The 21735-nt window shown below is 41.7% G+C and overlaps 1 protein-coding gene across 5 annotated transcripts in view; it reads left to right on the top strand.

Moving 5' to 3' along the window:
• Positions 1-1392: 1392 nt before the first annotated feature.
• The window catches only part of USP24 (ubiquitin specific peptidase 24), a 55322-nt gene continuing 34979 nt past the window's right edge, over positions 1393-21735 (top strand). For all 5 annotated transcript variants that reach the window (XR_014932870.1, XM_085511793.1, XM_015870804.3 and 2 more), the window contains exons 1-12: positions 1393-1797; positions 11052-11217; positions 12115-12182; positions 13318-13461; positions 14085-14207; positions 15087-15122; positions 15695-15760; positions 17362-17427; positions 18381-18455; positions 19065-19223; positions 20297-20411; positions 20800-20903. Coding sequence is in view for 4 of the 5 variants with exons in the window: in XM_085511793.1 (XP_085367919.1) it covers positions 1492-1797; positions 11052-11217; positions 12115-12182; positions 13318-13461; positions 14085-14207; positions 15087-15122; positions 15695-15760; positions 17362-17427; positions 18381-18455; positions 19065-19223; positions 20297-20411; positions 20800-20903 (1428 nt within the window). In the remaining variant the exon portion in view is untranslated. The remainder of the gene's footprint in view (positions 1798-11051; positions 11218-12114; positions 12183-13317; positions 13462-14084; positions 14208-15086; positions 15123-15694; positions 15761-17361; positions 17428-18380; positions 18456-19064; positions 19224-20296; positions 20412-20799; positions 20904-21735) is intronic.

The following is a 21735-nucleotide window of genomic DNA, read 5'->3' as shown; positions in this document are numbered from 1 at the left end:
CTGTAGTGCCAGTTTTCATACAGCTCCTGCACTTAAATACCAAGTGATAGTGGAGAACTGCCATTAAATTTAGTCCTGATTTCACATATTTAGTCATTAATTACAAACTACTTACGAACAGTTAATTGTAAGCGAGCTGTAAAGCACGGGACTGGCATGTAAACAGTATTAAGAAAAACTTTAAAGCATGTTCAGCTAAAGAGAAATGAACCAAACACTCCTAACAGCCCTAAACTGCAAACACCATTGCAGTGTTCCATCAAACCCTCTTTTTAAGCTACCTGGCAATCTTAGAATCAATGCTCCCATCTCACCCTGACCTTTTCAATATCATAGCAGTGAACTTAGCAAAAAGTCACTTACCAAAAGAAGGCATTCCTGCTCCAGAATGTCTCTTCTTGTACCACAGAGGTTATTCATGCCCAGAGACACCTCAGGGTCCACACATAGGATGTATTTTGTCCATAGCAGCACAGCCAGATAACTAACAAATGTGTCCTATCAGGCTGGTGACTACACAGCTGTAAGCTCCAAGTTACCCAAAGGCAGACCATGAGGGAACTGCTCATTCCTTCAGCTTCTTTCCTTCCCATGTCCTCATGCATCTCAGCTGGAAAGACTCACTCTCCGTTTCTTATTCTTAATTAAACAGGGTTGGTGCTTCTCCCTGAAATGCTTCTTCATATAAATGGATGAAAAGCTGCAGTAGCTGAAGGATGCTGAGGCTGAAGGACGCATCCATCCCTGCATTCAGTATATAGGTTTTCAAGCAGCCTCGAGGTAAATGCTGGCAGAGAAGGCTGCAATACTCTGCTGTCCCTATCACAGCTCTGTTAGCTGCTGTGTCCAAGTGCCACCCTCATTAATTCAAATCCCCTTCATTCAGGACAGTTACACTGGTAACTCAGCTTTAAGGCATTCAAGCACTCTCTCCTGCTCTTAGTCACCTGGGATTAGCATCAGCTCCTCCATTACTCCTGCTACACCTTCACGAGGTGATGGGTCCCTTCCTGGTCTAATGCAACACGGTGTATTTGTGCTCGGTGGGCAGCGGGACTGAAGGACCCCAAACTTTGGGCTCCCACACGTGGTGCTTCACATCCGTTACTTTAGGCAGCGCAGCGAGCAACGGCACGAGGCCGGGCAGCCCACAGGGCTCGGGACACCACGAGACCGACACCGAGACCAGGCCGGGAGCAGGCTCGAGGTCCTGCCTTGCTCCCATGGCGGCGTTGCCGTTACTATGGCGGCGGCCGTCCCCATTCATGCCCCGATACAACTTCCCCCTTCACGTGATGGTGGCGCTCCCTGGTCGAGCTTCGCCGCCGTTTCCGGGCCGAGGGCGGGGCTGAGCCGGGGGGGAGCGAACCGAGGGGGGGCGGTGGTGGCGGAGGGGAGGGAGCGAGAGGCGCTGCCGTCAACATGGCGGCGCGCGGGGCGGGCAGCGCCTGAGCCCCGTGCCCGTCGGCCCCGCCGCTGTCCAGCTCCGCCATGGAGAGCGAGGAGGAGCAGCACATGACCACGCTGCTCTGCATGGGTTTCTCGGACGCCGGCGCCATCCGCAAGGCCTTGCGCCTGGCTAAGAACGACATCAACGAGGCCGTGGCGCTGCTCACTAACGAGCGGCCCGGCCTGCATTACGGCGGCTACGAGCCCATGGAGAGCGGGCAGGGCCCGCAGCCCGGACACGGCTCCCCCGGCGGCGGGCAGGGATCCCGCGATGGGGACGGCGGCGGTGGAGGTGGCAGCGGAGGCTTCGACCCTCCGCCCGCGTACCACGAAGTGGTGGAGAACGAGGTGAGCTGCGGCTCGGCCCCCCCTTCCCCCACCAGCCTTCCCTCCCCTCGGGGCTCCCTCGGCTCAGCCCTGCCGGGATGGCTGCGAGGTGGGGACACCCGGTGTGTCCGCCGGTATTTGAGGAATGCGGGGCTGCTCCGGGTTCTTGTCGTCCCCTGTGTCTCCTTGCATAAGGAACGTGTGTTTGCTTGGAACTCTCCGTACGAGGGGAAGTGCCGTCTGGGTGTTGCTTTGGATAAGCCGTAGTTCTTTTTGCATAAGTTTTTCTTTGGATAAGCCAAACGCGTTCAGAAGTAGGCATACAATGAGTTCAAATATTCTTCAGACAAAGGCTTTATAAATTATAGCTGTGTTTGAAAAGCACGCCTGGAGCAGCAGGGCTGGAGAACGTCAGCTCTTCACAGCGATCCTCGTTCTGCCTTTCCCTTCCATGCACTCCCAGCACCCAGAGTGTGCACTGGACACACAGACCTCCCTGCACTGCAGGTCCCCCCTTGGCTCTGGGTGCTGCTCATGGAAGGAGCTGATCGGTGATGCCCAGACTTTGGAGCCCTGTAGGGTAAGAACAGAACAGCTGTTGCAGTGTGGTACCTGCAGGCCAGACTGTACAGCCCCTCTTACAGAGCTTGAGCGTGAGAATAAGGATAAAGAAACTCATGCACCCTCCCAGACCGCACTGAGCAGTGTCTAGAAGCATTCTAAGCCAGAGTACTCTCTTCCAGTGTATATATATCTAAATAAAAGTATCTATACATGGAGAATATGTGTGTGTATCTACTAACAGCACATGCACAGACTGTCTGTATCCGTGGTCTCAGAATGCTGTCTCAAAGTGCAACCTTTCCAAATAAAGATGGGTGTTTTTTGCACGGAATTGCCTGGTTCAGATCCTTACCTGATGTAAGAAAATGATAATGGATGTGGAGCGAAGAGATCTGTTGGGCTGCACGTGTGCTGTGCAGGAGTCAAGTCACATTACTGGTGGAAGCAAGAGGGAGCTGGTTTCCAGGCTCTGCTTTTGAAAGGCTGTGAGTGAGAGTTCTGCATGTTCACATCCAGGTCTTGGGAACTGTGAGGAGAGTGGGTTTTCCTATCAGCTCTCATAGCTACTTGATGGGGTGAGCTGAGCTGGCAGTGTGATGTGTAAAGAGAAGCTGTCACTTTAAACTTCAGGAAAGCACCTCTTGTTTTCCTCTGCTGCTGTTCCTATTAGAAATGACACCGACAATCCTTAACAGGGTTTCTTCGCTATTAGTGCAGTTTGTGTGTCTGATCAAACTCACTTCGGTTTCCTTTGCCGCTCGTGTTGGTGTTTGCTTTGTGTTCTTAATAACCTGCAAGAGGAAAACCAAAGCATTTGAATACAGGCAAATGATTACAAATCCACAAAATAAGCGTTGGAAGGATTAAAGTATCTTTCTACATTAATCTTTATGTAAACTCGGGCCTCAATTTAGTAATTGGGGGTATTTGCATATGAATATCTGTCAACTCCTACATGTGTATGCATTACATTTTAGTAATGCAATAGTTAGGCCCCTATAAGTTATGAGAGTTGGGATCCTCTGCTTGTCTAACATTGCAGTGCAGCCTATCAGCTATAAACATGCTTTATAAAATGCCAAGAAAACAAATTATATTTAATTGCTTTTCAGTCTTTTTATTCTCCAAATTTGATTTGAAAGTGTATTTAATAAACTACAGCTATTATTTAGGTGGTTAATCAGTAAGTAGTTCCCCATCCAGCACAAGCTTATGGCCTGTGAAGCTCTATGGAAAGCCAGGTGCATAAACACCTATATTATTGATTGTAGTCCTATACACTGGGTTGTTGTAACCACATGCATCTTGTAGCATGGAATTCAGGTGTTATTTCTGCTTATCTTCCTGCTAGGAGATGTTCTTGTAACAGCATGCATTCCTCTTTCTCATCCATAATGCTGATTTTAACATTCACTTAATGGGGAGGTAACACTGTATTGCTTGTTTCGGTTCTTGGATCGTATATGCCAATAATACACATGGGAAATAAAGGGCACAGTTCTTTTTATGGCTGAGTGCAGTTTACCATGCGTATGAGAGTAGATTTATGGGTGATTAAGCACTTGACGTTTTCTCTAACCGGTAATGAACCCATTATGTTTGCATATGCTGATTTGGATTCTATTACATAATGTTAGAATCTGTTCTGCTCGGTTGATCAAAGAAAGGTTCATCTGTTGGTGTTCTTTGAAAAATCACAGCGACCAGATACGTATCTTACTCATAAAAACATCTTTCATTTGGTAAAGTAATAAAGCCAGTGTGACTCCTCCTTCAGTGGTCCATGCTGCTGATCTTCAGGGCACCTGGAGGTGATAACAGGGGGCTGGATTTGGAAGACAGCTGTAGTGTACTGGCCTTATATGCAAGCCTTAACATAGGAACATACATAAGCTCATTTCCACAAGGGCTCAAATGTTGGAGTCATCAGGCTCATGTTTTCCACACTGATTCCATTTGAAGTTAATACCTGTGATGTGTGCTGTTAGCACGGCCGTGCTTAACTAATTTGGAAATACAGATGATTTTCATGTTTCCTTTTGCAGCTTTCTTGAAATCTTGGGAAGCTGATCTGTAGGTTTGTATTTGGCTCAGAGTTCTGCCCTCTGCGGTGCCAAACCGCTTTGACAGGCTCAGATCAGCTGCCTTTATAAGAGGTGGCTTTGCCTGTTTGATACAACTTTTATGTTTCTGTCTGTTGGCTGAAGTAAATCTGATAAGTACGTTTTGGCAAGAATCTGAGCTTCTCTTATTTTTATTCCTTAGGCAATAGAAAGATTTGTAGTGTGATCCTCTGGAGCAGAGGAGAGGGTTGTGCTCATCTTTACATGACTGACAAATAAGCTGTTATATGAACTGCTGCTGAATCCTTGGAGTTTATGATGAAACCATACATGAATGTGATGACACTGTCTGTCAATGTGTCCAGGAACTGCTGTGAGTGCCCTGGGCACTGACTTTATAGCAAGCCACAGAGAAACAGGATAGAGGAAGGCAGGACAAGCAAAAGCCACATCCCATTGTCACCTACATGGTCCATGCTCAAGCTGTGCACAACCTGCTTGTGCTAAATATCCCTAAAATCCCATAATGATGACAAGAGTTAACAATATCATGTCTGTCCTGGGCTGCACGCAGGCTGCAGGTTGGTATAAACCTTCCTAAAGTGAGATCTTCATTTGTTTTTGAATTGCTTCTGAGAGTCATTACTGTGACCTTTGGGGTAAATTGTTATTTGTGGATCGTGTTACCATCTAGCTGTCCCTGCCTCCTTTAGCATGTTCTCTTTAATTTTAGTTGGGCTGGATCAAAAACATTATATACACCAGATATTTGTAGGTAGGGTTTATAGTACAAATCATCCAAGAAGCTTTTAGAAGTGCTGTTGATGTCAAGTGAAACAGCTCAGCAACTGCAGCCACTGCTGGTACCAGGACCCATTTCTCCCTCTTGTTCTGCTGAACTTCTGTGTCCAAGACCCATTCCAGCTCAGCACAGAGGGCTGTGCTGCATCACAGAGGGTCTGCAACCAAACCTTGTAGCTGCTGGCTTGTACAAGGAGGGTTATGGCTTGTGCTGGCTGCAAATACCATGGACTTTAAGCTTGTGGAGTACTTTGGTTCTTGAATGGAAGGAGCTGTATTTACTTAAAGACAAAAAAGCTATTTAGGAAATGCAATGGATTTCACAGTTTTGTAAATTTAAGTCGGTCTTCTGTCTTGTAAGCAGAGTGGAGCTTTGCAGAAGTGACTATTTCTGGCGTTCTCAAGTGGAAGCTTTACAGTGTGGCTTGTCTAGAAATTGGCCTTGTAAAACAATTAAGCAATCAAATAAAGCTCTGTGGTGGATTCTGGCGGTGAGTCCCTGGCTGGGTGCCATCGGAATGTCAAGTGGAATTAGTACTTTAGCACTCTTGGTTTGCAGCATCTTTGTTTTCAGAAATGAAACCAGCTGTCCTGGTGTAGAACTTCATTTTAGGATCTGTCTGCATCAATGCTGCCTTGGATTTGGAAAGAAAATCCCCCGTGCGTCATCCTGGAGACACCACTAAGAACAAGAAGGTAGGGAGGATTGGGATAATGCTGGAGGGGCAGTTTGCTACCTTGGAAAAAATAAGCCTTGTTTCAGAGAATTTTAAGCCTGTTGTGTAATGTTGGGGTAATCTTCGCATTGAGGCTGACACCTCTTAATTACTGCAAGGGCAGCGCCTGCAGAGGCAGCTCTGGGCAGGCATCCCTCAGCTGGGCAGGAAGCTGATGCGGGGCTCTCTGGAGGCATTTGCTGGTCATCTTCCCAGCTTCAAGTGCTGCTCTGTGGCAGCTGTTTAACAAGGAAGTGAAATACTGAGGAAGAATGAGAGTAAAAACAAATTAGCCAGTGTTAGAAGTTAATTCCAGCAAATCATTTGGCTTGCTTTTGGATTAAGGAACACTAGCTCTTTGTGTGAAGAGGGCAAGGATAGAAAGGAAGTGCCCCTTTCTTTTGTAAACTGTTAATTTGAAAGAAATCACGTATTTCTGCTGCCATGGAAATAGTCTCTGGTATGTATGTTGCAGTTAAACTTTGTGGGCCAAATAAATAGAAAACTAAACCCCTGTGTACAAAGTGCTTCATGGCACCTGGTCTTCCTGCTCAGTGTAACAGCAGATTTCACCTCTTCTGCTCTGACACCCAACAGAGCTGCCTTGGGAAACATTTACAGGTGGGTTTCCTTAGTGCTTGATCACAGATCTGTAATGATGTGCTGTGGAACTGGAATTCAAACAGCTTCGTTGTTGTTTCTGTCTCACTGTATAAGTAGAACAGAAGTGTTAGGGGTGTGTTTAGCAGTGTTGGTAAATAGTTCTCCCTTCCAGAGCTTGAATTTTGGCTTCTGGAATGTCAGAATAAATACTTTATCTAGTGTTTCTGCAGCACTTCTCTGTTCATGGGTGGTGCTTTGCCAAAGGGGAACAGACGTATTGACTTAAGCGTTTGCAATTTGTTGTTTTATTCTATTAAGATGTTTATCTGATTCCACTCAATTATTTAGAGCTGTTTGGTTATAAGCAGTGGATTTTGTGCTTACAACAGCCAAAGAGTTGAGGAGAACTGGGCACTGTGCTCCTCTCTGAGCCACAGGGCAAGTACATGGGGGGGATATTGCACTGCAACAAGCTTACTTAGGTTATAGGCAGCATTCCTTTCTGTCAGTGTGCTCGGAGATCTTTGCATACAGGTATGTGTTCCCTTGAACAAGAATGTAAGTGCGTGATACTGTATCTGCTTGAGTTGTATAACAGTTACAAACTGTTACTGTGTTTAGAGATAAGTGTCGGTTCCTCAGTAAGTTGTTTAGGTTGGTTCCTGGTCTGCAGCCTGACCAGAGCTTCAAGTTCTTTCAGCTTTATCAGAGCAAAGTAGATTGCAAGTACGAAAATGTAACCGTGTCTTTAAGCATTGCCTTCTCCAGCCTAAGAGTGAAGTGGTAGCTTTGATTTATTTGAAAACCCTTGTGTTTCTATTCCAGTGAATCAGTTGTGGGTAACAGGTATTTTCCTCCTAAGGGTTAATTAAAATGGGGAAGAAAATAACACAAATTGACACCCAGATGTGAAAGTAAAAGCTGCTTTAATCAGCAGTATGACAAATAGACCTGCAAGTCATAACTGCAGGACTCACGGCTGCTCCCAGGAGTTGATGGATGTGGTAGATGAGTGAGTAAAGAACTGCTCTGTCTGGTTTTATGTGTGTTTGATGCAGGGCCTCCACCTGATTGCCGGGCATTGCTTTGCACACAGCAGTGAATCACAGGGCAGTGCTGTGCCAGAGGGAAGTGCTGCTATTGGCACTTGGCAGTGAGGGCTGCTGGAACACTGAGCAGCTGATCCTTATTGCTCAGTAGATCTGTGTTAAAAGTGAGAGCTGGGCCTCCCATTTTCGTCTTCTAGCTCTGGCTTTAAGGATATTGTGTTTCTTCATTACAGCTTTTCAGAGCGGTTAAACTCGATCCTGTTTGTTGGTATGTAGTAGCAAAACAGAGGTCTGTTTGTTAGCAGTGCAGCAACACATCAAATTCTGTTTGCTTGGCTGTAAAATCATTCATGGAAACCACTTATTGGAGATGCATGAGAGTGGGGGGCAGTTTGATTGTAAAAACTCTGATCCCATCATTTATTAAAAGAAACTTTCTGGTACTGTTTTGTTTGTTATGTAAGATTTAAGAGCACATGGCATAACTTAGCTCTAGTGACAATAAACTGCATTGATATCCCTCTCTCCAAATCAAATGAACAAAATGAATTGATAATTTGACTGTAATTTCCTTCTGAAGATTGACAATTAACATCAGAATATACGCTCTTGAGCTCCTTGTTGCTGTTTTGGAAAGTGACCAGCATAGGGAAGTGGGTGGCTTTCACCGATCAGCTTGATGAGTCAATGAGCTGAATGCTGCAGGAATGCTACACTTTGAAGCCTTGAACCCCAAACTTTCGGCAATTAAAATTAACTTCTATTTCACTTCTTATGTGAGGGTTAATCTTTTGTTCTGTATTAGTCTTTGTGGCAGGCTAAATAGGTCCTCCAGTGGGTGTTGGTTAGCAGGGAGCCAGCATACAACCATGGAAGATCTTACGTAGCACCTTGGAGCAGCCCCTGGCACTGCTAAACCCTCACTGCAAACAGCAGTGCACTAATTGCAAGTTGGATGGTGAACAGTTTGATTTCTGTGCACTACAGTTATGAAAGAGCAGCAGTGTGTTTTCAGAGTTGCTCATACTGGGTGAGCTGTAAGAGATGAGATGCATTCCATGGTGCTACAAACTGAACGTGGTGGCAATCTCCAAGGGTATGAAACTTGTTAATGATTTGGAGTTTCATGGCAGCTGTAAGGCTGCTTTTATGTGATGCGTTCTAAAATTAATACATAATGAAGCTTGACGCTTTCTGGGCAGGATTTTAGTAGCAGGAAATTGATGTGTAAGGATGACTTGTCACTTTAGTGGACACAATGTGCCGAAGATGCACTCCTTCATTGCAAATAGTTCCCTTTGTTGTCAGGGCAGTGTTTCCCTACCGCACCCTGATGCTGGATCACAGTGATCTTCTTGTCACTGTGTTGTTGGGAGACTCGATACAGCAGTAGAGCAGTTCTGTTCTTAGTGTAGCTGCTATGGTAATGCCCTTATTCGTGAGCACACCGTGAAGAAAATGTATTGAATCACTCATTATGAGTTTCTGTCATATGGCAGGTGCTGCTGTGGGGGAAGAGGTGAATAAAGAGCAGCTCATCTTATGGGGAAGCAGAGCAACAGGTGCCGCTTTTCAGCTCTGCTGAAAGGTCTGCATTGCTGTGAGGCTGCACCTCTCAAACACTGATGTTAGTAGTGGATATTTAATGTGGATACTCTGCAGTAGGGAACGAAGAAAGCACAGCTCCCTTAAAGCAATCATTTGTTGAAATGCTGTTCTGCCTATGCTACAAGTCCAGGCTGAAATGGAAACTGGGAGCTGTCAATGGGATGTTTGCACTACAGTCAGGCTTCCTCTATAAAACTAATTGTGTTCTGTGCAGTTAACATTAAAGGCTTTCCTTATAAATTCACATTCATTTTCTGCAGGAGTTGAGTCGTGTTCTGGATGGAGATCATCTCCTAAAGCTGTATCTCTGCAACAGGATATTTCCTAGAGAGCATTGGCTTTTAAATACCTTCAGTATCTTTATTTGGACATTCAAACATCCCTTCTCCAGAGGTTCTCGAGGGGTGATTTACCAGATGTGAACTACATTAGCCTCACTTGCTAAGCACTGGATCAGAGAATTTCAGTTTCAGAAGCTGGAGATCTGTACAGTTTCCTATAATGGCAAACTTGGGACTGAGTGTTTATAGAGCCTTGTGGGAAGGTGGCACTTACCCAAATACTGACATGTTGTCTTGCCTTAGTACTGTTTTGCATTACGCTCCTATAAATTGTAGTGCTGCTGTCAAGAATCCATTATTAAGTACAGCCACCGTGTGCTGTTGTCACCTGTGCCTATTAACTTCATAGGGTAAGCTCTGTACAATTGCTGTTTCCTTGACATAATGTTTCTGAATCGCTATGAAAGCAAATAGGATCCATTTACATTTTAATACACAGGTCTGATTTTGCAAACATTGAGTACGGTGAGAGCTTGCAGTGCCCTTCTGCACAAACTGATTCCATTCCTCATACACCGTGTCCTCTCATTTTGTTCAGCTTACACTGTGTGTCCCTGGTTCCCCTTCGGCTGCGATCCTGTTACCCCCGTGACACTTGTGTTTTCCTCAGACAGTTGCTCCTTGCTGCTGCCAGACCCGATGCAGACATTCTGTCCTTTCTCCTGCTTCAGTTGATCGCTGTTTTGAAGCCAGAGAAAGTCTCTGTGAACTCTGACACGCGGGCTGGATAGCGCTGATGCAGTGTGAAAAGAGTAAACAACACAGAAGAAATAGATAACTTGCCTAGAATTGTGTTTGGCACCGCTTGGGCAGTTACCTCAGGTGGCACCTAACAAAGGACAGGGGTTGGTTCTGAGTGCTGCCAGTGCACAGAAATAGCTGCTGCTCTGTACCATGAGCAATGGGATATGGAAAGCTGAGCTGTAGCCGCCTGCTTGCTTTTCTCCGTTTGCATTCCAAAATGCTTTCCAGTAACTTATTTTGACTTCAGAAGAAGTACAATTGTAATTTCCTTTTTGGGCAACTGTAGCTGAATTTTATTTCTTTTCTTTGGCTAATCCAGCGCGTTAGTCTTGTTTGTTTTCAGTGTGGTTGGGTGAGGGGTGATGAAATTAACCTCTCTTGGAGTAAACTATTCCATGTTCAAATGTGGTTGAAAACAGGATTAATGTACATAAACACGCATAAATCTCTGAAGATTGGCTTTGTGCTCTACAATCTCCCAGGGACCAGATGCTCTTAGCGCTTCTTTCTGGGATCTGGTATGCGAAGGAAAAAGATCTGGTGCTTAAATTGCCAATTAGTTAGCAATTAGTTGTGTAAACGTAGTAGTTATCACCTAGATTAGATATATAGAAGGTATGTAATCATGCTGTATAAAATCCTCCCATGAAAAACAGAAGGCATCTAAGAACTGTTAGGATTTCACGTGCTGCTTAAAGTACAACTGTGTCTTCCCAAGCTACAAAATCCTTTAAAATGTCCAGGAGAGGTAAAAATTGCTTCACTTGAGCTTCTTTGTATTCACAGAAAAATGATGAAAATGGGAATTGCTCTGGAGAAGGCATTGAGTTTCCAACAACCAACTTGTATGAGTTAGAGAGCAGAGTCCTAACAGATCACTGGTCCATACCCTATAAGCGGGAGGAATCTCTAGGCAAGTGCCTGATTGCATCCACGTATCTAGCAAGACTGGGTAAGTTGTACTGCACTGTTATCTATTTGTTATAAAGGTTATCTATCCGTTCATGAGATTTCATAGACACATAGTGGGCAGTTACAGCTCTTGTATTAGTTTTGCACCTGTTTTCTTTAGCACTCTGTAGAACGATCACGTCTCTGTGAAAGTGGTTACCAGTGAGTTGTTCTACCTAAATGCTGTAATAGGAGTGTTGATCTTTTCTCTAAAGTAATTTGTTTACTTAAGCTTCTTTTTTCTTTTTCTTTTAAAGTGCACATGTTTCTTTATGTTCTAATGACTGTAGGAGTTGGTGTTTTTTCAGAGCTGAATTACTGACTCGTTTTTCATTGTGCTGGTTATTTTCCATTTGTGGAAAAACAAGCTGTCATCTAAATCCATGCTGTACCAACCTTGTGTAACTGGGTTTTTTTGCTAGTGAAATGCTCAGGCTGCATTAGACTTAAGAATTTGACTGTTCTGTATTCAGTACTTGGGCTGTGATTAACTTTGTTAGGGAGGCATCGTGCCCAGCTAATGGCAGAATGAGAGTGCAGGTAGTTTTTCCATCATGCCCAATAGCAGCCTAAAGGGAGGTAATAAGATGTGGAGGTTGCTGGTGGTTCTGGTTTGTGTTGTTTTTAACCTGTGTAAGAAGACTATGAGTTGGGTTGGTTTTGGTGGGGCACGTGAAGCCCCAGCAGGGATCTGAAGTTAATGTAAATTTGGAAGGGAAAAATGCACGTTTTACTCACCATACTCGAAGAAGTTGTAAAAGGTGAACCAGTTTGGGAGCATCTTAGTTCTAAAAGGAAAGTTCTTTTGACACACTCTCGTGCAATTGAGAAAGCACAGTGCTTAATGATGAATCCTAAGGTAAACTGAAAGCATACACACTCTTTCCTTTCTGTAAAGGTCTTTCTGATTCTGATGAGAATTGCAAGAGATTTATGGACAGATGCATGCCTGAAGCATTTAAAAAGGTAAGTAGGTGCAAACGCTAATTCTTTGTTTACATTTGAGTTGTACATGGTGGGAGTATTGACTTGTAACCCGGACTTCAGTAACTGTGGAACCAGTGTGTGTGTTCTTAGGTTAAAATCATGTTCTCAAGTTGTAGTTCTGCAATTCTTGAACACGCACTTTCTTTTTTTCCTTCATTTCTACCTTAATGAAGTGCTTAATAGCAATTAATGGAGCCTAAAGGCAGGTTTTGAGATAGTTGAGTACATCCTTTACTTCAGACTCAGCTTTCCTTTGACTCTTATTCTTTCTGCTGCTCATCTGGAGGACAGCAACATTCTTACTACTTTTCACCTCAGTGCTTACCTAACCTGCTTATCTGGCTTTTCTTTTACTGTGAATCTTCGCTATGACCCTGTGTGCACTTTAAATAAAAGCGTGGAATGGTTCTTTAGAAGAAGAACCTGTAGAAATCAAAGTTCAGAACGTGCTAAGTTAAAATTTGCTGTAATTTTTTCAAGCTGCTTAACCTGATTCTGTTGTTTCTTAAAATGGTAGAGAACATCGTTATATTTGAAGTATAAAGCTCTTTAAGCAGAAATTAAATAACACGTGCAGGTGGATGCTTTATGCCCTCTTTAAACAGCTAGATTGGGGCCATAAGGAGCGTGTTTCATTAGGAGAAAAGGCAGCAATAATACATCTCTGTGTTCTTTGTTTTCCAACAGAAAAGCGTGAGCTGATAAACGGGTATTACAGCTGAATCAGTGCAGCATTGTGGAACAAGTACTTGAAGGTTTAATAGTCATGGGTTCATTTTGCAAACAGTTGCATATTAGTTATTCTTTACAAAGGTTACAGTCTTTCCAGTGAGTGGAAATAGAAAACAGTTCACTTTGATAAGTATTTTTTGTCACGAACTGATTTAAGGCATTCTTCAGTTGAATTACCAATTTAATTAACTCTTAAACCATTAAGTGCAGAAAGTATCTGAAATAACACACAGACAGTGATTATTACTATGCTCTGGGGAAACATTTGCTCTGCAAATAGTTGGGGCAGGGAAGGCTGATGAATTTCACCTGTTCTATGTGATTTTGCTCAAACTTGAAAACAAAAACAGACCAAAAAACCCTATTTCTTTTGTCTTGGTAGTTATTGACATCCAGCGCTGTTCACAAATGGGGAACTGAGATCCACGAAGGAATATACAACATGCTTATGCTGCTAGTAGACCTGGTTGCAGAAAGAGTAAAGCAAGATCCTATTCCTGTGGGCCTGCTTGGTGTGCTTACAATGGTATTTGTCTTCTAGTAACTGGTGTTTTAAGCTTGGGGATCTGTTTAAGTAAGAAAGAGAATGGCACTAATGTAGCTCATTGGCAAATGTCATCAAAATGCAGAAGTCTCTACTAAGGATTGTCTTAAATTGTGTCCTTTTGTTTTGTATGCAACGTAGGGTATCTGGCATTTCATATTTATTCTGCTACTGCTTTTTCTCCTATTTAAGTTGTGGCATATTGTCTTACAATCTGCAGCTATTGTTTACTGCAGGTTTTTTGACATCCAATATGCAGTTCAATATGTGAATGCTATTCGAGTTTTCTGAAAATCAACTCTTAAAAATACTTCAAAGCTGCTGACACATTGCTGTTTTTTCTTTGAAAAGTGGTACTTTATCTCCCCTTTTATATGGATATCTGTCTCATATGGGTATTGTCTGTACAGAATTGAAATGCTTTGTAGAACCTGAGGGATGGAAGAAGGGGTCGTTTATTAAACTTCAGTTTTTGTTGGATCTTTAACTGTCAAACAGAAAAATGTTCGACTGGTGGGGAAAAAAAGAAGTCAAATATTGTCAAGATTAGCTTTGAAACTATGGCATAAGTCATGCTGCTCATTTCCATGGGTTTTTCTTTCAAGGCATTTAACCCTGACAATGAGTATCATTTCAAGAATCGAATGAAGGTGTGCCAGAGAAACTGGGCAGAAGTCTTTGGGGAGGGGAACATGCACGCTGTGTCGCCCATATCCACGTTTCAGAAGGTGAGCACAACCATGCCCTAAAACCTGCTCTTAGGGTAGATGTTTCTCTTCCGGAAGAGACTGGTTAGTACATACTTATAAATGAATTCTCATCAAGAATTACAAGAAGTAAATGTTGAGTATATGTTGGTCTGTAGACGTGGATTTCCTGTCATCTCAGATTGTCCCAGTTCTCTATTGGAGCCTGGATCTAGAAACTAGAATACTTTCCTCTGTAAAATATCACAACAATCAAATGGGTAGGTTTGTTGTACCTGAGGACTGTTGCCGTGTGCAACAGAGGACTGACATCTGTTGGGTATGGAATGACCAAGGTAACTCAAAGTATAGAGCTCCGGTTGGGAATTCATGCTTTCTTGACACCCACCTTTAGGGGTAACTTTGTCAAACACACTGTCAAGAATCTGGGTGTTTTGGGTCTGTGCTGACTTGTCACAGCTGTTCCAGACAGGTGGGTCTAAAAAAGGAGCCTCAGTGTTGTGAATCTTTTTTCCAGGAAACATGTTAGTGGCTGTGAAAGAAAATTCTCTTTGCTGCTTTAAGAAAGGTTATTTAGTAATGTTCCACACTGCTAATGTGCTATAAATATAGTTGCTTGTGAGTCAGCAGCCACAGTGTGTATTGTTACCACAACACATGGTCAGTGATGGTAGGGAGAATTCAAAACTGGATGATGTTAATGAGAACATCACAGAGCTCCAAATGCACACTTAGTAAAGGAGCTGTTATAAACACATTTCTGTTTTCTGTGAAATAACAGTGCGTGCATTTAAGGTCTGGGTTTATTGGCTGAATGTATCTGTGCAAACGTGTTACAGAAGACAAACGTTTGGCACTGATGTTGCATTTGCTAATTTGTTAATCTTTTGATTGTTCAAGGAACCTCATGGATGGCTGGTGGATCTGGTAAACAGGGTAGGTAAATACAAACCACGCAGAATTGTTACTTGTCACTTGAATTTGTCGCTCATCAGAGATGATAATTTCTTTCTCTCCTCTCCCTGGTTTTCCCTTTTTATCCTCAGGGGGTTATAATGACAAAGGATTTTAATCCTGCCTGAATCTACAGAAAGGGCCATGCTAAACACATCTTGCAGAGTTGCTGCCTTTTTCCCTTGAGCAAGTTTATTGTGACATGATTACTGTCACTGGAAGAACTGACAGAGCTCAGCTTAGGCTTCAGTGATGTTTCCCAGTCAGATGTGTTAGCTATTTCTTTATGTGGTCTAGCTTTCTTCCCTATGTCAGTTTTTACCTGAGTCTGTTTCTAGCTTAATGTTTAATCTGGTACCACACATAATTGCATTGCATTCCCTGCTGTGTCCCTGAATTCTCACGAAAACATAAAGCTTATGTTAGTATGTGATGTTGCATAGTGAGGGATAATTGTTATCCCAGGAACTCTCATTGAAGTATTTTCTATAATAGCATACTTGGAAGATAAAACACTGTAGTTCGCTGATATAATACTGATTATTTTATTTCAGTTTGCAGAGTTGGGTGGATTTTCAGCAATTCAGTCCAAACTCAATTCAGAAGATATTGAGCTTGGGGTAAGTTCATTATTTGTCAGCAGACTTCTCTCTTTCCATTACTCAACTCATGTAGAACCAGTAACATTGCTTTTGGCAGTGCTTTTGCCTTGCTTTGGTACTGGAGCAATAGTAAGAGCCCTGGAAAAAATGCTGTCAGACTGGAGGTCAGATGAGGTTGTATGTAAGAGTCCTGACTGAAGAGACCTTTTGAGTCCTCAGAGAAAAAAGGGAATGATTAGTGTACCTTTCTGTCTGACTTTGAGCCTCAAAAACATCAGTCAGTCTAGTTTCACTGTATATTCACCAGTAGATTGCTGATTTTCTGGAAGAGAGTTGACTGCTGTCATTCATTATAGAAATTATTTAGGAAAGAAGTTCCTAGGAAGACAGATGCTGTTTATTCTTAAACAGCCTTTCAATAGCTGTGTTCAAATACTGACTGGTTTAGTAGTTCTAAACTAATTTTTGGTGGCGAAGCCTGACTTCTTTTGTTTTAGTTTCCTGACCTATATTCAAGAGACTTTGTATTTTCTTTCAAGTTGAGATCAAGGAAAAACCACATTGTTTAGGATTTTGTCCCCAGGCATAAAATTAGCCTGTTTTTAGTAAACTGTCATTTGGAGATAATTCAGCGTTTCTTAGAGTATTGATACTTGCTGATTTGTGAAGAGTTAAACCAACAAATGAGCCTGGCAGAGGAGTAAGGAAATTCAATTTCAATCCTGTACTGCAATAGAAACTATGAATGAAAAATTGTTTAATAACTAATAACTGCTTACTTACAAAAGAAGTCTGGTTCAGCATCACTAAATTTAGGCCCATGCTGCTAGACGCTTAATTTAATAAGTTTTTTGATCCATTCTTGGAAGAAACTACCTCTGGTATTCCTTGTTGGCAAATAATTATTTGCACTTAATTTCCTAATGATAGATATTGCTTGAAAATCATAGAACATCTGAGTTTGAAGGGACACATAAGGATTGTCAAGTCCAAGTCCTGGCTTCATATAAGGCTGCCTAAAATTTAAAACATATCAAAGCAGAAACTGTGTGTTTATATGACAAGTACTGAAGTCAAGACCAGATTCTTCACAGATACAAAGGAGTGATTTTGGGTTGTGACAATTAAAGAGAATATGTCTATATAGACTGACTCTTTGGTAGGAAATGCCTCATGTCCTCATTCTTTCTGAAGCATGCAGCTAATCTGAACTGCCAAGGAGTTACTGTATGATGTATTTAAAATCAAAATGGGAGCGGATAACTTCTCAAGAAAGCACATTTCAAATGCTCTTCAGTGTGTCAGGATGGATGATCATCAGAACATGCAGCCTTTCTGGCAATTGGGATGACTTTCTGCACATTCCTTCTCAACTTCCAGTGGAGCTGAGGAGAATAGAGTTATTTGAACTCTCTATGATGTGTTCTGTCTTAATCTTTGACCTGTTTGCGGAGTATAGATGTAACAAAACCCTCCCATTTCAAATCAGGAAGGATTTCCTCCCCACAAGATAATATTAATTCACCTTCATCTGCCTTATAAGGTATATTGATAACTCTGGAAAGGCCTCATAAATGTGCACTCAAATATGTGCTGGTTTTTGTTGTTGTGTTTTTTAGGCAATCTCTGCTTTGGTTCAACCATTTGGAGTTTGTGCTGAGTATCTTAACTCTTCTGTTGTACAGGTAAGGTGATTTTGTTATGATTTCTTTTCAGCAGAAAGTAAGGCCTTATAAAATGTGACTGTAGTCATTTGCTCAAATTTAGTTGGATCTCTTCATGTTACAGTAGATCTCAAGCAGTACAGCATCAGGAACATACATACATGAGAACCTGCTTTTTTTCATCATAGCAATTTGAAATGCAAGAGGAATGAAAGCTGGTTTATGGCTGTGTTGGTGTGAAAGTGGTGACTAATTCTACAAGCCTTCAAAACTCACACTGCGGAAAGTACAAGAACCATTCTGAGTACCCTGGAGGTGCTGAATAGAGGGTTCAGATGATATCAGGCTCTTTTTCCATCCTTAGCTGCTAATCTACATCTGCAGTGGTGTGAAGCACTGGAACTGCTGTTAGTAAGCTTCCACATTGTAAAGTGTGTGGAGAAGAAATTCCACTTGATAGATGGATTTTTGTTTTTAATTTCTGTTTGTGGCAGAGGAGCTCATGATAATGAGAGTTTAGAGCGGAAAAAGTGTGGTACAGGGTGGGGAGGGTAGGAGAACACAATGTGATCTGTGAATTTGCCAGTGTGCTGCAAGGTTCACACCTACATTCACTAACAAAAAGTACCATTTTAATAGGTAACTGAAAGTCTTTATTTGAAGAGGAGGTTGTTAAGGGGGACAGAGAGGTATATGTATCTAATAACCAATGCATAGTGAAACTGGTTTGGGGGCAGCCCATTGTGAACAATGTGTTGTGATGGTCTGAAGCGGTTCCTTTGTCTAACTGCTTCTATTTCTGGACTTATCTAGCAGGATAGGTTTATGTGTGTTACAGATGTTGCTTTATAGCTAAGATAATCTTGAGCTTTCAGCTAAGTATTTCATTTTGCTGCAGCCAGATCTTCTGAGTAACGTAACTGATTTCAAGAAATATAAAATGATTGGCATGCTTTTTTTCTCATATTCTTTAGCCCATGCTGGATCCAGTCATTCATAAAATGATTAAATATGTGCAGAATGTAGAAGAGAAGGACTTGAAAGACAAGGTAATGTTTTATAAGTATCTAAGGAGAATTCACTGTGTGTCTTGGGAGTGCTGGCAGTGTAGGCTAGGACAAAATCTTGCTTTCATTGACAACAGATAAAGCCTGGTTTGAATTCTGTCTGAAATTCTTAGCCCCAGATACTGAAAAGTGGCTACCCTGCATTTACCCAATTCTGTGTGAAACTCTTTTAGTAGATTTCTGATGTTACAGCCCTTTTTCTGTGAAAATTTCCATGTAACTCATGACTGCCTCTTACACTGCACTGAATTTGGCATTCAGCTCTAATAAATTTGAGTGTTGACTTTTTACTTAAACGTACCTTTGTAAGTTACGTGCTGGAAAGTACATACAGGCTACATATGAACAGAGAAGCATTTTAATGTACCATATTTGTAGTAGGAGAGTTCACTGTTTAAACCATACATTTTGTTGTCTCAGAATTTCTAGCGTACGAGTAATGCTTTCAGATACCCATCAATTAAACTGTCTGTCATGGTCACTAAACCTACTCTTTGTGCATCATTGAAGTCTGAAACAGAATACCCAAACCAGCAGTGCCTTTATTTGTCCTTTTTTTTTTTTTTATGTTGTTTGTTTTGTTTTCAACAGAGACTAGTCAGTATCCCTGAGCTCCTGTCTGGTATTAAACTGCTGTGTATGCGCTTCCAACCTGATTTAGTAACTGCAGTAGATGACTTACGGCTGGACATTCTGCTGCGCATGTTAAAATCGCCTCACTTCAGTGCAAAAATGAATTCCCTCAAAGAAGTAGGTTTGCATCGTGTGGGTGTGTTTGTGGGCGCACACACGCGGGTGTGTAGGTGGGATGGACTGTTTGTAATCTACTGAAACCACAGCCTTAAAATGTTTCCTCACAAATTCTGTTGCCATAGCAAAAGCTCATAATGAATGCAAAGAAAAAAAGGCAGGAGACATTTGTGATATTTTGATTAGTAGTCACTGCAAAGACTGTGGTCTCCTAGTTGGGAAATTAGACAGTATTTGAACGTTTTCTAGGAACCACAAATCCAGATTCATTTATAAGCAAGTATATGATACTCCTTCATTGTTCTCTCTGAGATCGCCCTAATGATTCAGAGCGTCCTATGGGATGTTGCTTTTCTCTTTCTTTCTCATTGTAAGGAGAACAAAAATAAAAGGGGAGAAGACTTAATCCTAGATTATTCCAGCCATATCAAATAATTATACTAATTATCTTTTATTTTTTATTATGATTATTCATGGACCTTGTACCAGTGTTTAGGAGCTGCTTATGGACCAGGGCTAAAGTCCCTCTTCTGGGCTTTTTGCTTGTCTGCTTAGGGAAAAATTGAGGTGCTAAACCTCATTGCTCTGTGGTTCTTAATTATAACAGTGTTTCTTTGGTGAAATTATATAAGTACAGCTTTTGAAGGAGCTAGCAGAAATGCATGCTTTCTACAACTTTTCCCTAGAGAGAGAAATCTGTATCAGTTCTGCGTTGGATAAAAATAGGACACTATTTGAGCATCACAGGCAGAAGCCTGAGATAACCCACTTCTGTTATATCTCTAGAAACACACAGCGCAGGCAAGCTTTTCTGTGTCAGACTGGGTATGAGAATCTGCTGCATCAGACCAGTGCCTGGGAGGTGGGTTAGGAGTTTTGCCTTTAGGCAGGTTATTTTTAAAATAAACAAAATACTAATTACTAAAAAAAAAAAAATAAACCCTCCTTGCTTAAAATATGTCAGGACTTGCACTTCCAAGCTTCATAGTAAGCATTTAGAATAGCTTCCAATATGTGTATGTATATTGCATGTGGAAAGCATCATTAAAATGTCAATGTTTTGCAATTTCTAGGTAACCAAATTAATAGAAGACAGTACTGTGTCCAAGTCAGTGAAGAATGCAATAGATACAGACCGATTACTAAACTGGCTGGTAGAAAATTCTGTCCTGTCAATTGCTCTAGAAGGTAAGTGCTTTCAGAAACTACTGACGTGTGCTTTAAGTGTCTTGAATGTAAAATGTGGTCTGTTCTTTTCAATACATTTTAATTGGACACTACTAACAAAAGAGTTAAAGGATTTTGTCGTCATCAAAAGAGAGTTAGGAAAACTGTACAGATTTCCCTGCTGTCACCTGGTCCTCTGACATTTGTGCAAACATCTTCTGCTGTACCTGAGGTTTTTACTCTCAGCTTAATTATGTTTATTTCTAAGCCTGTAGAGATGAGGGAAATTGATGGATTTTTATGTAGCAGTCGATAAAGAACTAAAACAATTCTGTTCTTAACCCCTTTAACATGGTTTGTATCTAATGATTGAAATAAACTAATTCGGTTACTACTTCTTATTTCATAGGTAATATAGACCAAGCGCAGTATTGTGATCGTATAAAGGGAATTATTGAACTGCTGGGCAGTAAACTGTCTTTAGATGAACTCACTAAAATTTGGAGAATTCAGGTAAGGAATCAAGACAAGATGGCTGCTTTTAGATTGTCTTGTGAAAATAAGTACTTCTTATTACCATGTTCATTAGGTGGTGGAATGTTAGCTATTCATTATCTGCTTTGTCATATTTGCTTGGCTTATTCCTGGGAGACAGGATATTGTTATACACTTTTGTATCGGCATAAACCCTGTTAAATTGCATTCTCACCTTTTTGCTAACTTTATGCCTACCTCAAAAACACTTTCTGGACAATAATTTCCTCACAAGACTGCTGTCAGCAAAGAACTTTTCACCATCCTACAGCCTGAACTATTAAAGAACCGGTGAAACTGAAGTTTCTCAAGCCTTGGGCTTCGTACTTCACAGTGTAATGCAATGTGAAGTATTTAGTTGCAAGAGAGCAAAAAGAAGTATGAATACTAATATTGTAATATTCTTGGGAAAATTCTGGAACTGCTAAAATCATGGCATTAATGTTTGTGAATAGAAATAAGTGTTCCAGAATTGTCTGCACTTTATGAGCGTCTTTAAATAATGAGGTAAATATGTGGTGTAGAGGAAGGTGAGCTATTGCGGTCAGCAAGGCAGGGTTGGCAATTCCAGGTTGTATCATTATCTTCCTTTCAAAGTCTTAGTCCTTGTATGTTTTAGGTTCATCAGCTGATAAAAGACAAAGTGTACATCTGACTGAGCGCTGTGTATTCCTTATTCTACCTCTGAGTCTTCTACCACAATAATTTATTCAGAAATATTGGCAATACTGTGTACAGCTTATTTACACCTGTTTGAAATACACACAGACAGCACTTCCTCAGGTGGACCTTCCTCTCCTTTGGGGAGGAA

The sequence above is a fragment of the Coturnix japonica genome, chromosome 11, assembly GCF_054131305.1.
Source record: "Coturnix japonica strain WE chromosome 11, WE-NBRP24, whole genome shotgun sequence".
Lineage (NCBI taxonomy): Eukaryota > Metazoa > Chordata > Aves > Galliformes > Phasianidae > Coturnix > Coturnix japonica.
Note: the sequence above shows the minus strand (reverse complement) of the source record. Positions and strands in the feature narration are given on the sequence as shown.